Here is a 15,432-nt window from a genome sequence, read left to right as displayed (position 1 = left end):
CCGGGCTGGAGTGCAGTGGCGTGATCTCGGCTCACTGCAACCTCAGCCTCCCGGGTTCAAGTGATTCTCCTGTCTCAGCCTCCCAAGTAGCTGGGATTACAGGTGCCCACCACCACCACACCCAGCTAAATTTTTGTATTTATTTATTTATTTTTTTTAGTAGAGATGGGGTTTCACTATGTTGGCCAGGCTGGTCTCAAACTCCTGACCTTGTGATCCCAAAGTGCTGGGATTACAGGCGTGAACCACCATGCCCGGCCTGAAAAACATTATAAAAACTCATTTTATTAACAAGCATTTTAAAGTGAGAGAAGGAAGAGAGAAAAGTGCCTTTTGTATTTTCTCAAGGAGGCGGTAAAACGCAAAGTGGTTAAACACACGGGCCTTGGAGTCAAACAAATGTGGAACTGAATCCCCTGCTTGGGACAAGTTACATTACCTCTCTGAGCTCAGTTTCTTATTGGTAAAAGAGAAAAAATAACAATACCGACTTCACAGAGTTGTTGAGAGGATTAACTGAGATAATGACATAGAAGCACTTAGTACAATGCCTGGTATTGGTTCATTAGTCTCTATAAATATAGGCCAAGACCAAGATCAGGAGTTTTATATACATCAATGAGAGAAAACCCCTGCCCTTAAGGTACCTTCTGTAGAGGGGGAGACAGGCAATAAACATAACTAAGTAAAGTATATAGCATGTTGGAAGTGATAATACTAAGGAAAGACAGAGCACAACGAGGGAAATAGGAGTGAGCTACAAACAAGAGAGGCTTTGTTGCGAAGGTGACATTTCAGCAAAGACTTGCGGAATTCTGAGAGACAGCATTCCTGCCTGTGGGAACAGCGAGAGCAGAGCCTAAAGCCTAATCTGTCTGAGAAAGAGCAAGGTGGCTTGTGTGGAGAGCAGAGTGTGAATAACAGGAGCTGAGATCAGAGAGACAACAGGGGCTAGACCACATGGGCCTTGCAGACCAGTGGGAAGACTTGGGCTTTACTCCAAGACAGATGGAAAGCTGTTGGAGGGTTCTGAGCAAATGAGCACCCTGCAAGTTCTCAATAACCGTTAGCTATTAACATGGATAGCGACGAAAATGATGGTTACTACGCTTAAAGAACATACAAAAATTGTTGAACAGGCAAAATGATCTGTGGAAAAAGAAATCAGAACAGTGCTTATGGGGAGAGAGGGGCTTTCTCAGAAGTTGGAAACACAGAAATACTGAGACAGTGAATTACATGGGTATATATGCATCTGTCAGTACTGAACAAACTACACTTAAGACATGACCTGTGCATTTCACTGCAGGCTTTTTTTTTTTTTTTTTTTTTTGAGACAGGGTCTCACTCTGTCACCCAGGCTGCAGTACAGTGGCATGCTCGAGGTTCACTGTGTGAACCTTGACCTCCCAGGCTCAAGTAATCCCACTGCCTCAGCCTCCCTAGTAGCTGGGACTAGAGGCACATGCCACCACACCTGGCTAATTTTTGTATTTTTTTTAAGAGATGAAGTTTCACCATATTTCCCAGGATAGTCTTGAACTCCTGGGCTCAAGTGATCCTCCCACCTTAGCCTCCCTAGTAGCTGGGACTATAAGCATCTACCACCATGACTGGCTAATTTTTGTATTTTGTGTGGAGATGAGGTTTCACCACGTTGCCCAGGCTGGTCTCAAAACTCCTGGGCTCAAGCAATCCACCTACATCAGCTTTCCAAAGTGCTGGGATAACAGGCGTGAGCCACCATGCCCTGCCATTTTTTATTTTTAGATGATTAAACAGTGAGGTTCAGAAAGTAAGTGAGACCAGGCAAGAGGACTGCTTGATCCCAGGAGTTTGAGACCAGCCTGGGCAACAGAGCAAGACCTCATCTCTACAAAAAATTTAAAAATTAGCCAGGCATGGTGGTCTATGCCTGTAGTCTCAGCTACTTGGGAGGCTGAGGCAGGAGGATCACTTGAGCCGAGCCTGGGAGGTTGAGGCTGCAGTGAGCCGTGATTATACCACTGCACTCCAGCCTGGGCAACAGAGTGAGACCTTGTCTCAAAAACAAAACAAAAAAAAAATAAGTGAGTTGTCCAGTATCACCCAGCTATTAAGTGGGTTCTGAGGCCCAGTCCAGTATCTTGTTCCCATACGTATGCTATTATGCTGCCCCTAAACACTCATGGGCAATTAATAACTGTGACAGCTAAGCAGGTCACTCAAAGCCTCTGAGTCTGGGTGAAATCATCTCTAAAATTACAACATCACCGTAAATCATCACCAATGGTCCTTTCAAGCATGGGGTCCTATGCTTCTGGCACACTTTGAATGGGAGGTAGCATGGGGTCGGGGCAAAGGGGTCACGGGAACAGCCAGGCAGGACTGGGTTGGAAACTGTACCGTGTCACCTAGATAGTCACAAAGTTATTCACTCTCAGAGACTTATGATTTGGTAAGTAGATGGGTAACAATATCCACCTTGTGGGTTTGTTATAGGGAGAGCTATTGCATTTAAGTGACTGATACAGGGCATACCTAAGTTGTCACTCCTAAATTCAAAATTCCTCTAAAAAAAAAATTACCCTTTTACATGGTAGAAATTCTAGAAGGCTTTACACAAAGAGCATACATACCTGAAATGACACTGCCCCACCATTATTATGAACAGAAAAGGATTTCTCTCCCATGGCCTAAAAAGACATAACAGTATGTTTTAGGATGACACTGGCATAGAAAGCATGCTAATTAAAAGTAATTTATTAAACAAAACAAAACAAAACATGTTTCTTAAACTCTAAATTTGCTGACCTTCAAAAGCTCTCTGAAAATAAAACTGACTATCCTTTCAAGATGGCTGAAATCTGCTTTCACAGAGAATGGTGGTTGTTCTTCACCTGTCTCTTCTGCTTCTGCACTAACCCCTACCTCCGCCCCCTGCCTTGAATCTTTTGGCTAGACAGCTTGTCTACCCTTGAAGCTTCAGCCAGACTAAGGGTGCTGACCCAGGCCATGCCCTGTCACATCCCCTGAATTCTACTCCTGACATCAAATGATCAAAATATTGGCCAGGCGCAGTGGCTCACGCCTGTAATCCCAACACATTGGGAGGCCAAGGTGGGCAGATCACTTGAGGTCAGGAGTTCAAGACCAGCCAGGCCAACAAGGTGAAACTCCATCTCTACTAAAAATACACAAATCAGCCAGGCGTGGTGGTGCGTAGTCTATAATCCCAGCTACTCCAGAGGCTGAGGCAGGAGAACTGCTTGAACCTGGGAGGTGGAGGTTGAGATATGCCACTGCACTCCAGCCTGGGTGGTACAGCGAGACTCCATTCCCCTCAGCAAAAAAATAATAATAAATAAATCAAAATATTGCCATTTATACAGTAAAACTGAGCAATGAAAAGAAATGATACATGCAACAATGTGGATGAACTCAAAAGTAATTATGCTGAATATAAGACAGAAAAGAGTGCTGCATAATTCAGTTATATAAAGTTCTATAAAACTAGTCTATACTATAGTGACAGATCAGTGATTGCTTGGGGACAGGGGGCTTACAAAAAGGCAGAAGAAATTTTTGGGGTGATGGATATTTCACTATCTTGATTGATAAGTTAGTTATCAGATTGCTGCTTTACATATCTACAGTTTATTTTAGGTCAATTATACTTCCACAAAGCTGTTAAGACAAAACGTCACCATTTAGATGTCCCCCTCAAGGAGAAATCAAGATATCGCAAACCAAAACTTTCCCACTTTTTCCACTTCTGCTATTTCTACCACCCACTCCTCTGCTCCTCTCTTTCCCTCTCATCACCGTAACTGGCTTCCCAGTCGTTTACCATCCAAGGCTCTGCTCTAGTCCAGATCCTCATCACCTGAAACCTGTATTCTCACAACTGTGTCCTTCCTGGTCCTTCTAACAACCCTTTCTCCTTCTCCAAGGCTACCCTTCACATCACTTTCAGAATTATGATCTTTAATAAACAGTCTTTCCCAATCAGGAACTCAGGATGACTTCCCATTGCCTGCGCATCAATTCCCTCTATTGCTTGGCCCTATATTATCTAAGATCTCTCTCTGCTCCCAAATATGTGTCTTTCACTTCAAATGAGCCAGTGCTCAGCATTTGTCATCATCCAGTCTTTGCGTATGGCATTCTTCCTCCCCTTCCTTGTCTTCCTCTTCCCTGAACAAACTCCAAACTCAGCCCCAGTGACAGCTCCTTCCAGAGGGCTTTTCTGATGGTCTGGTATCTTCCTTCCCTAACTACCTGACCCTACATCATGTTAAGTGCTGTGCAACTTAGAAATCAATTTTCGTTTCCCTTTTTTTCTTTTTTTTTTTTTTTTGAGACGGAGTCTCGCTCTGTCGCCCAGGCTGGAGTGCAATGACGCAATCTCGGCTCACTGCAAGCTCCGCCTCCCGGGTTCATGCCATTCTCCTGCCTCAGCCTCTCCGAGTAGCTGGGACTACAGGCGCCTGCCACCACGCCCGGCTAATTTTTTTTGTATTTTTAGTAGAGACGGGGTTTCACCGTGGTCTCGATCTCCTGACCTCGTGATCCGCCCGCCTCGGCCTCCCAAAGTGCTGGGATTACAAGCGTGAGCCACCGCGCCCGGCCTTTTCCCTTTTTTTTTTTTGAGACAGGGTCTCACTCTGTCACCCAGGCTAGAGTGAAGTGGCACAATCATGGCTCACTGTAGCCTCAGCCTCCAGAGCAGCTGCACTTAAAGGCTCAGGTGATCCTTCCACCTCAGCCTCCAGAGCAGCTGGGACCACAGGCGCATACCACCATGCCCGCTAATTTTCTATTTCTTGCAGAGATAAGGTTTCACCATGTAGCCCAGGCTGGTCTTGAACAATCCACCCACCTCAGCCTCCCAAAGTGCTGGGATTATGGGCGCAAGCCACCATGCCCAGCCAGGAATCAATTTTCCCTTGAAATTGTTTCAGTATGTCAGTGCTCTCCCCCAAAATAGGAAACAATTCCCTGTAGATTTTTTTGTTTTGTTTTTATTTTTTTAAACTTTTTTTGAGACAGTCTCACTCTGTCACCCAGGCTTGAGTGCAGTAGCGAGGTCTTGGCTCACTGCAGCCTCTGCCTCCCAGGTTCAAGTGATTCTCCTGCCTCAGCCTCCCAAGTAGCTGGGATTACAAGCATGCACCACCAAGCTCAGCTAATTTTTGTATTTTTAGTAGAGACAGGGTTTCACTATGTTGGCCAGGCTGGTCTTGAACTCCTGATCTCAAGTGATCTGCCCACCTCAGCCTCCCAAAGTGCTGGGATTATGGCATGAACCACCACATCTGGCCCCCTGTAGATGAAATATGTGTGTGTGTGTGTGTGTGTGTATATTAGCTCTCTGTATTGCAGGTTCCACATCTGCAGATTGAACCATCAACCAAAAAAATTTTTTAAAGTAAGATTAAAAATAGTAATAAATAACACAAATAAAAAACCAACACAGTGTAACAACTATTTACAAAGCATTTATGTTGTGTTAGGTATCATGAGTACTCCAGAGATGATTTAAAGTACACAGGAGGATGTGTGTAGGTTATGTGTAAATACTATGCCATTTTATATAAGAGACATGAGCATCGGCCGGGCCCGGTGGCTCATGCCTGTAATCCCAGCACTTTGGGAGGCCGAGGCGGGCGGATCACGAGGTCAGGAGATCGAGACCATCCTGGCTAACACGGTGAAACCCCGTCTCTACTAAAAATACAAAAAAATTAGCCGGGTGTGGTGGTGGGCGCCTGTAGTCCCAGCTACTCAGGAGGCTGAGGCAGGAGAATGGCGTGAATCCAGTAGGCAGAGCATGAAGTGAGCCGAGATCTCACCACTGCACTCCAGCTGGGCAACAGAGCAAGACTCCGTCTCAAAAAAAAAAAAAAAAAACCACAAAAAACAAAAACAAAACAAACAAAAAAAGAGACATGAGCATCCACTGATTTTGATATTCATTAGGGTTCCCGTAACCAATTCCCTGTGGACACCAAGGGACAACTGTATATGTATGTATCTGTGTATGCATGTATGTATATATATCAATACACACACACACACACACACACCACACACACGTACACACATATCCGGGAAAGCTGAGCACAAAAGGGTGGTTAGTTCTTACCTTTGAATCCACTGTACTTCTTTTAGACTTTCCACCGTCTAGAAGCAAAAACATTTAAAAGAGAGCTCTGCATGACTCAACTTACAGATACATATATATATATTACAGTACCATTTTATGAGGCTCCAGCTTATCTAATATCAAATAATTAAACAAAATAATCTTGGGGACTGCCATTTCCTCAGGTCCCAAAACATAACTCTTGTACTGTCAAAGCAGCAAATAAGACCTTGTTATATTATAAATGGTATCTAGTAACTGGTAACAGTAACAACAGAATTCATTTCTGGATATTCTAGCATATGTTATTGCCAGAGAGGCCACATGGAATGACTTTCCTAATTTTCTAAGTAATCACATTTGAAAACATATTTTTTAAGAAAAAGGCCAGGTGCGGTGGCTCATGCCTGTAATCCCAGCATTTTGGGAGGCCAAGGCAGGTGGATCACCTGAGGTCAGGAGTTTGAGACCAGCCTGGTCAACATGGCGAACCCCCATCTCTACTAAAAATATAAAAATTAGCCGGGCATGGTGGTGCATGCCTGTAATCCCAGCTACTCGGGAGGCTGACACAGGAGAATCCTTGAACCCAGAAGGTGTAGGCTGCAATGAGCTGAGATCATACCACTGCACTCCAGCCTGGGTGACAGAGCGAGACTCCATCTCAAAAAGAAAAACATGAGATACATTTACACACTTGAAAAAGTTAATAGCAAGTAATATGAGCATAATGATACTTTCTTCCCTACAGCAAGAAGATTGCTAATGGCTTCTTTCATGGAACAGAGTGGGCATCTATCTCTTGTTTTCACTTAAGATATTCTTGGGCCAGGTGCAGTGGCTCACGCCTGTAATCCCAGCATTTTGGGAGGCTGAGGTGGGCGGATCATGAGGTCAGGAGATTAAGACCATCCTGGCTAACATGGTGAAACCCCGTCTCTATTAAAAAATACAAAAAAATTAGCCACATGGTGGCGGGCGCCTGTAGTCCCAGCTACTCGGGAGGCTGAGGCGGGAGAATGGCGTGAACCCGGGAGGTGGAGCTTGCAGTGAGCCGAGATCGCGCCACTGCACTCCAGCCTGGGAGACAGAGCGAGACTCCATCTCAAAAAAAAAAAAAAAAAACAAAAGATATTCTTTTTGGGAAAGACTGGACTTCAAGCTCCCCGCAGGAAGGAAGAGAATAAAGAGAAAGAAAAGAATATTTTCTTCCCAAAGGTGATATGAGCACAAAGAAGCTAGACAAGAAGCAGATGGTGCACAGGCATTAACCTACACCATCACGCAAATGCAGTCTTTCTGTATGGCTTTTAACTGCAGTCAAGTTGGACAGACTGAGTGACATAGTTTGGATGTCTGTCCCCTCCAAATCTCCTGTGGAAAGGTAATCCCCAGTGTTGGATGTGAGGGCTAGCGTGAGGTATCTGAGTCACGAGGGCATATCCCTCATGAATGGCTGGTGTCCTCCCTGTGGTAAGGAGTGAGTTCTTGCTCCAAGTTCAGGCATCATCTGGTTGTTTAAAAGAGAGTGGCACCTCCCCACTCCCTCTTGCTCCTGCTCTCGCCATGTGACCTGCCCGCTCCTTCTTGCCTTCTGCCATGATTGGAAGCTTCCTGAGGCCCTCACCAGTAGATTCCGGCGCCGTGCTTTGTATAGCCTGCAGAACCGTGAGGCAATTAGACAATTAAATCTCTTCTTTTTTTGATTTTTTGTTGTTGTTGTTGTTTTTCGGTGGTGGTGGTTGTTTTTGAGACAGGCTCTCACTCTGTCACCCAGGCTGGAGTGTAGTGGCGCAATCTCGGCTCACTGCAGCCTCCGTCTCCTGGGTTTGAGAAATTCTCTTGCCTCACCCTCCCCAATAGTTGGGACTACAGGCATATGCCACCACATCCGGCTAATTTTTGTGGGTTTTTTTTTTTTTTTTTTTTTTTCTGAGACAGTCTCACTCTGTTGCCAGGCTGGAGTGCAGTGGTGCGATCTTGGCTCACTGCAACCTCCATCTCCCTGGTCCAAGCGATTCTCCTGCCTCAGCCTCCTGAGTAGCTGGGATCACAGGCACGTGCCACCACGCCCGGCTAATTTTTTGTATTTTTAGTAGAGACAAGGTTTCACCATGTTGGCCAGGATGGTCTCCATCTCCTGACCTCGTGATCCGCCCACCTCGGCCTCCCAAAGTGCTGGGATTATAGGCGTGAGCCACCATGCCCAGCCTAATTTTTGTATTTTTAGTAGAGATGGGGTTTCACCATGTTGGCCGGGCTGGTCTTGAACTCCTGACCTCAAGTAAATCTGCCCGCCTTGGCCTCCCAAAGTGCTGGGATTATAGGCATGAGCCACCACGCTCAGCCTCTTTTGAGAAAAACATTGTATAAGCAGTAAGTATGTACGTATTTATGTCAGAGACAGGGTCTTGTTCTGTCATCCAGGCTGCAGTGCATCACGGCTCAATGTGGCCTAGACCAGTCACGTTCAAGCAATCCACCTGCCTCAGTCTCCTGAGGAGTTGTGACTACAGGCACATGCCACCACGCATGGCTAATTTTTTCATTTTTATTTTTGCAGAGACAGGGCCTCGCTATGTTGCTCAGGCTGGTACCAAGCTCCTAGCCTCAAGTGATCCTCCCACTTTGGCCTCCCAAAGTGCCGGGATTACAGGCGTGAGCCACTGCACATGGCCATAAATTATCTTTAAAGAACTCACATGAATCATCAGATGAATCTGACAGTTAATAAAAAAAAAAGTGAATATAAAATGGTTAATCAACACATGGAGAAAAGGTACAGTCTCAGTAATAAGAGTAAATATAAATAAACAGGAGTACCTTTTTTGCCTTTCATTTTAGGATTTTGTTTTTTGAAAAGAAAATACCCCATATTGGCTAGGACATGATAATGTGCCCACTATTCCTACATATTTCTGATAAGAATATAAATCCACACAACTCACTTGGAAAGGAATTTAAAAATATATATCAATATTCTCAAAAGCATTCATATCCTTTGAACCAGAAATTGCAATTCTGAAAACCATCATAAAGAATGTTCTCTATATGAAGAGAGTTCTATGCATAAAGAAGTCCACTGCAACAATATTCATAATCACACAAAAATGGAAATGTGTCTCCTTAAGGGGAAAGGTTAAGCAAATTACAGTATCTGATTAACAGGATACATGATAGGTATGAAATGGGCTAAAAAGTAATCAGGCATGCATATAAAATTATAAGCATGACTGAATTTTAAAAATCAAATGTTCTAGACTTATGAAACAAGCTTATAAGAAAACATAAATTACTAAAATTCTAACACTGGGAATAAGGAGAAATGACTGTTGTTTTTTCATCTGCTTCAGATTTTCCAAATTTTTCTTTAACGTTTACGTATTTTTGTGTAACTTCCAAAATACAACGCTAAGACGACAACAGATCATGTTTTACTTTTACTTTTAATTAGGAACAAAAAAGCTTCTACAAAGCAGGTAATGAAAACTGAAAGCCAGTTTCCACCTTACGGTTTACCTTGTGTCTTCTGGGTCTGGTTGCCTGCTGAAACAGGGTTAACACTAGGCTCCTGGCTCTGACCAAGGACTTTCTCATCCCTGCTGAAGATGATCTTTGGTAACTGGGTACCAGCTTCTGGTGGAGACTTTACTCTTACCCTACATTCAAATAAGACAGAAGGAAAAAAGGTCAAAGCAGTGCTCCTGGCCACTGAGCATGCTGCGTGCAGGCCCTGTGCCAAGCGCATGCAGTCCTTATGACGTTCTACAGTGTAGATTCTATTATCCACAATCTACAGATACCGAAACTGAGGCTCAGAAACGTTAAATAACTTGCCCAAGGGCACCAAGCTAGGAAGTAGTTGGACGAGGATCCAGGTAGTCTCTCTCTTAAGCCTAAGATCTTAGCAACCACACAATTCTGAGGTACATCTTTTTCCTTAAATATCATTAAAATGCTCAGCAAACTGGTGCACAAGAGAAACAGACAACAGGTAAAACATCAGTAAGACTTTAAAGTGAAATCCAGGCCAGGCGTGGTGGCTCACGCCTGTAATCTCAGCACTTTGGGAGGCTGAGGCGGGTGGATCACTTGAGGTCAGGAATTCAGGAACAGCCTGGCCAACACGGCAAAACCCTGTCTCTACTAAAATTACAAAAAAAATTGGCGGGTGTGTTGGCATGCGCCTGTAATCCCAGCTACTTGGGAGGCTAAGGCAGGAGAATCACTTGAACCTGGGAGGTGGAGGATGCAATGAGCCAAGATCGTGCCACTGCACTCCAGCCTGGGCCACAGAGCGAGACCCCTTCTCAAAAAATAAAGAAAGCAAGTGAAATCCAGGGAAGCGCGAGAGGGTGGTGGCACTGTTAGTTGCCTCCTAATATCCATTTCCACCCTTCCCCCTTCTCATGAGATCCAATTTTGTTTACCCCATATCACCCAGGAGGGGCCAGTGACAGTTCCCACGCCTGAGTGGATGCCCAACCTAAGCTGGCACATTCAAGTACTTCTCATTCTAACTGGAGGAGGAGCCTGTTCTCTGTCCCTTGGCTGGATATGAATGACGGAGCAGAGCCACCTTGTGATGGCTGGGAAACCTGCCTGAGGAAGAAGCTAACACTCAGGATGGCAGAGCAGAGAGATGAAATGCACTAGAGTCCCTAACATCAGCAAGCAACTGCAGGCCTGTCTCTCGCCTGCCCCACTGCACATAGGTGAGGTAATCAATGTCTTCACTATTCATGCCAGAGTCTAAGTCTTTTGTTGCTTGCTGCCAAAAGTAGCCTAACTAATATAGGAGACTGTCAGATCAATTTTCTTAAATGAAAACAGAGGTTACCACGGAGAATACTTTAAAAGTTAGGGTCTACAATGGTTTTATGACAAAGCATTTTTTTTTTAGAAGCTTATTTATTAGTCTTCTTACCTCCAATCTTGTTCATCTCAAATCCGTCCTCTTCTGGGCTGCTAGGAGTCTACTTTACAGGCAAGTCTGAGCACATGATTCCTAACTTAAAGGCTCCCTCAGCAATTACAAAGTACGCAGGTGGAAGTATGCTGAACTTGAAAACACAAAGTCTGATAATTCATCAAAGTTCAACATTTTTAAAGAGGCTGAATTGCCAGAAATCCTCACCAACAATCTCGTGAAGCAGATACCATCATCACGAAGTAGGTAAGGACACTGAGGCCCGGAGTCACAGGGCTGGTGAGTGGCAGAAGCCATTATGTGGACCCAGTTTGTTTCCACTCTGCCTTTGCATAGACTATGCCCTCTGCCTGGAATGCTTTACTTATTCATTTGGTAAAAGGCTACTCACTAGAAAGCTGCTTGGGCCAACACTTATCTGAAGCCTCTCCTTCCTTTCTACAATTCATGAGTTCTTCCTCCCTTCCACTTCTCTGTTTGGCGGTGATCATGTGTATTGCCGTTCTGTCTCTCCCATCAAGGACAGGACCTCTGTCTCCCTAGCCTTATCTTGAATCTCCGGCACTCAGCACGGTCTCTGGCACATGGCAGACACCCAAGGAATGTTAGCATACTACTAAATTCTCCCCGACTCTACTCTAGGACTGAACTGAAGGAACTTTAGAATTACTTACTCACTTCTGGAGATGTCTAGGATTAGAAGGGTGACAGAGACAGACTGTTTCTTTAAAATACAGTAATTCACATCTTCATCCTGAAAAAGGAAGAGCCAATTGTACATCATCTTATTCACTCACACTAGAACAAGAACAGAGTTTTCAGGAACATAGCAAATGAGTGGCTCAAACTCCATTCAAAATAGTAAACTGGTGGGCATGGTGGCTCACGCCTGTAATCCCAGCACTTTGGGAGGCCGGGGTGGGTGGATCACGAGGTCAGGAGATCGAGACCATCCCGGCCAACATGGTGAAACCACGTCTCTACTAAAAATACAAAAATTAGCCAGGTGTGGTGGCAGGCACCTGTAGTCCCAGCTACTCAAGAGGATGAGGCAGGAGAGTCACTTGAACCAGGCGGGCGGAGGTTGCAGTGAGCCAAGACTGCACCATTGCACTCCAGCCTGGGCGACAGAGCGAGACTCTGTCTCAAAAAAAAAAAAAAAAAAAAAAAAAAAAATAGTAAACCAACTGTGAGTTCTCAAAAATGCTTGGAAGTCAAAGCAGCCACCACCTCAGGAAAATGGTGCTGTGGCTGGGTGTGGTGGCTCACGCCTGCAATCCTAGCACTTTGGGAAGTCGCAGTGGGTGGATCACTTGAGTCCAGGAGTTTGAGACATGGCCTACAAAATGTGAAACCGTGTCTCTACTAAAAATACAAAAATTAGGCAGGCGTGGTGGCACACGCTGGTAGTCCCAGCTACTCAGGGGACTGAGGCAGGAGGATCGCTTAAGCCTGGGAGGTCAAGGTTGCAGTGAGCTATGATTGTGCCACCGTACTCCAAAAAAAAAAAAAATGAAAATGGCACTGCAAGAAGTACGGTGTTCCCATTCAATGGCCTGGGCTCAAGTGAAGAGATGAATTAGGTCACACATTTAATACTCACCAGGTAAGAAGAAAAGCCATCATTCTTTGTACGGTCTAGGCTAAATCCAATCTAATGAGGAGTAAAAAGAGTAGAAGTAAATACCTACACAATTGTCCATACTTTTCTTACTCAAAAAGCAGAAAAAGTGGTACTTCTAACGTGGGTTCCTCTCAGTTTTCTTAGCATTCATTTTGTAAGAAGGCAAAGTAAAATCACTCAAGTAAAGTCACTAATTACTAGAATTATTACAGAATTACATTTTAAGTGTTAAAAGTGAAATTATTTGATGCCTGATATATAATTTGCTACTCACAAGCTAACCATCTCCATATTCTGGTATTTTATATTTAAGCATTGGGGTTGGAAGGTGACTCTCACCTAAGCTAAAATAGTAAACCGCTGGGCTGGGCGCGGTGGCTCACACCTGTAATCCCAGCACTTTGGGAGGCCGAGGCAGGTGGATCACGAGGTCAGGAGTTCACGACCAGCCTGGCCAAGTTGGTGAAACCCTGTCATACTAAAAATACAAAAATTAGTTGGTCATGGTGGTGGGCGCCTGTAATCCCAGCTACTCGGGAGGCTGGGGCAGAGAATTGCTTGAACCCGGGAGGCGGAGGTTGCAGTGAGCTGAGATTGCGCCACCACACTCCAGCCTGGGTGACAGAGCAAGCCTCCATCTCAAAAAAAAAAAAAAAAAGAGTAAACCCCTGGATCTCATTAAAAGGTACTTACAGTCACATCCTTGTCTTCCGGCTCATTCAATGAGAGGCTACTGACATTCACCACCATGTACCCATCCTTGAAGAAGCCAAAGGTGTTCAGATGAACTTTATGCCTCACATCATCCTAAAGAGATTTGTAGTGGTGGAATTAGTTATATGGAAAAGTGCTTTTGATTATTTAACCTATTCATTTGCTTTAAAAACTATGATATCAGGCTGGGAGCGGTGGCTCAAGCCTGTAATCCCAGCACTTTTGGAGACTGAGGCGGGTGGATCACCTGAGGTCAGGAGTTCGAGCCCACACTGGCCAACATGGCAAAACCCTGTCTCTACTAAAAATACAAAAAGTTAGCCAGGCATGGTGGCGGGCACCCGTAATCCCAGCTACTTGAGAGGCTGAGCCAGGAGAATTGCTTGAACCTGGGAGATGGAGGTTGCAGTGAGCTGAGATCATGCCACTGTACTCCAGCTTGGGTGACAGAGCAAGACTCTGTCTCAAAAAAAAAAAAAAGTAAAAAAAAAAAAAAGAAAAACTATGATATCTCATTTCCTGCTAGCCAGCCAATGTTTCCATATGCTCAGTAACATACACAGCTGTGGTAACATGTCTTTATCCAAAAGCTGAAGACAACTCATCGGAAATCCAAAAGATATCAACAGTTTCTGCAGAAGGAAGTATTCAATGGATTCAAATTCACTCCAATGCATTGGTATGGGTTCTAGGAGCAAACTCAGTGGTTGGCTGAAATGTGAATTCCAGGGCAGGAGGAACCATGTTTTCGTCATCCCCATATCCTTCCTGATAGTACAATGCCTGGCATCTAGTAGGCACTCAAAACATGCTGGGGGTGGGGAGGAAGAAAAGGAGTGGCTGAAGCTGTTCCAAGAATACACTCATTTATATAAATCCTCTTATCAATTTGTGTGTACCTGCCTCCTCCCACTGGCAGGATAAAGAATGAAGCTAAGCTATAATTCAATTATTTTAAAAGGTGAATTTTCACCTAAAAATGATACAGTAGATGATGGGTTTTCAGGGAACAAAGCCTTATGCAAGAGGAATCCCAGGAATAGGAATTAGCGACATGGAGACAGAGTCTTTTGGATACAGGATAATCCTAAGGTTTGGTGAGACTGAATCACATGGGCAGACGCCTACCCCACCTGCTTGATGCTGTCTCAACATCGTGACTCCAATCTCAACTAAGTCAGTACACTGCAGGGCCAACAGAACAATGGTGTCAGTGAACACTTCTAAAACTGGGCTTCCACAAACACACTTTATGTTGTGTAACAAGTTTTATATTGAGATTTGGCTAAATTGTAACACCTTCCGTAAGTTTGCAGTTTGATTCTTTGTGTGAAAGGTAACTTTTTATTTCTAGATTTGGGGTTTCCTGGACATCACGGGTAGTCTAATGGCAAACACCAAAGGCCTGTGAGGACAGGCTATAGAGCAGATCTTTGGCAGAAACAGCATAAACCAAATCCCCTCCTCTCCCCCATAGAACTACACCACACTGTACTATCACTAGCAGGATTTTCTTTCCTGCCCACTCTTGCATTCATAGCTTTTTGACAGTCCTAGATTATGGGCTGAGAAGCAAAGGGACACAGTTCCAACTCGCCTCCCTGCTCAGGCCTAAGGCTATGGTCCCTGTTTCCCCTCAAAATCTGTTAAAAACCCAGGACTCGGCCGGGCGTGGTGGCTCACGCCTGTAATCCCAGCACTTTGGGAGGCCGAGGCAGGAGGATCACTTCAGGTCAGAAGTTCGAGCCAGCCTGGCCAAAATGGTGAAACCCCGTCTCTACTAAAAATACAAAAAAATTAGCCGGGCGTTGTGGCACATGCCTGTAATCCCAGCTACTCGAGAGGCTGAGGCAGGAGAATCGCTTGAACCCGGGAAGGAGAGGTTGCAGTGAGCCGAGATCGTGCCATGGCACTGCAGCCTGGGTGACAACAGTGAGACTCTGTCTCAAAAACAATAACAACAACAAACAAACAAAAAACCCAGGTTTCTGCAACGTCACAGGGAAGCCCTGGCTTCCCTGTTCTTTGCCCAGTGGA

At 44.8% G+C, this 15,432-nt stretch overlaps 1 protein-coding gene across 2 annotated transcripts in view; it reads right to left on the bottom strand.

Moving 5' to 3' along the window:
- GPR107 (G protein-coupled receptor 107) overlaps positions 1–15,432 on the bottom strand; it is an 83,996-nt gene that overhangs the window by 51,247 nt on the left and 17,317 nt on the right. The window contains exons 2-7 of one of the 2 annotated variants that reach the window (XM_003264243.4): positions 13,375–13,488; positions 12,661–12,711; positions 11,732–11,811; positions 9,647–9,786; positions 6,128–6,165; positions 2,619–2,675 (exon numbers count right to left, since the gene is read on the bottom strand). In XM_003264243.4, the coding sequence (XP_003264291.2) occupies positions 2,619–2,675; positions 6,128–6,165; positions 9,647–9,786; positions 11,732–11,811; positions 12,661–12,711; positions 13,375–13,488 (480 nt within the window). Of the gene's footprint in view, positions 1–2,618; positions 2,676–6,127; positions 6,166–8,829; positions 8,844–9,646; positions 9,787–11,731; positions 11,812–12,660; positions 12,712–13,374; positions 13,489–15,432 lie in introns of those variants that run through there. The other variant, XM_030818030.1, reaches the window with a different exon arrangement.

Source organism: Nomascus leucogenys, chromosome 8 (genome assembly GCF_006542625.1).
Source record: "Nomascus leucogenys isolate Asia chromosome 8, Asia_NLE_v1, whole genome shotgun sequence".
In the NCBI taxonomy this organism is placed as follows: domain Eukaryota; kingdom Metazoa; phylum Chordata; class Mammalia; order Primates; family Hylobatidae; genus Nomascus; species Nomascus leucogenys.
The sequence above is the reverse complement of the archived record's forward strand: the minus strand, read 5'-3'. Positions and strand labels throughout refer to the sequence as shown.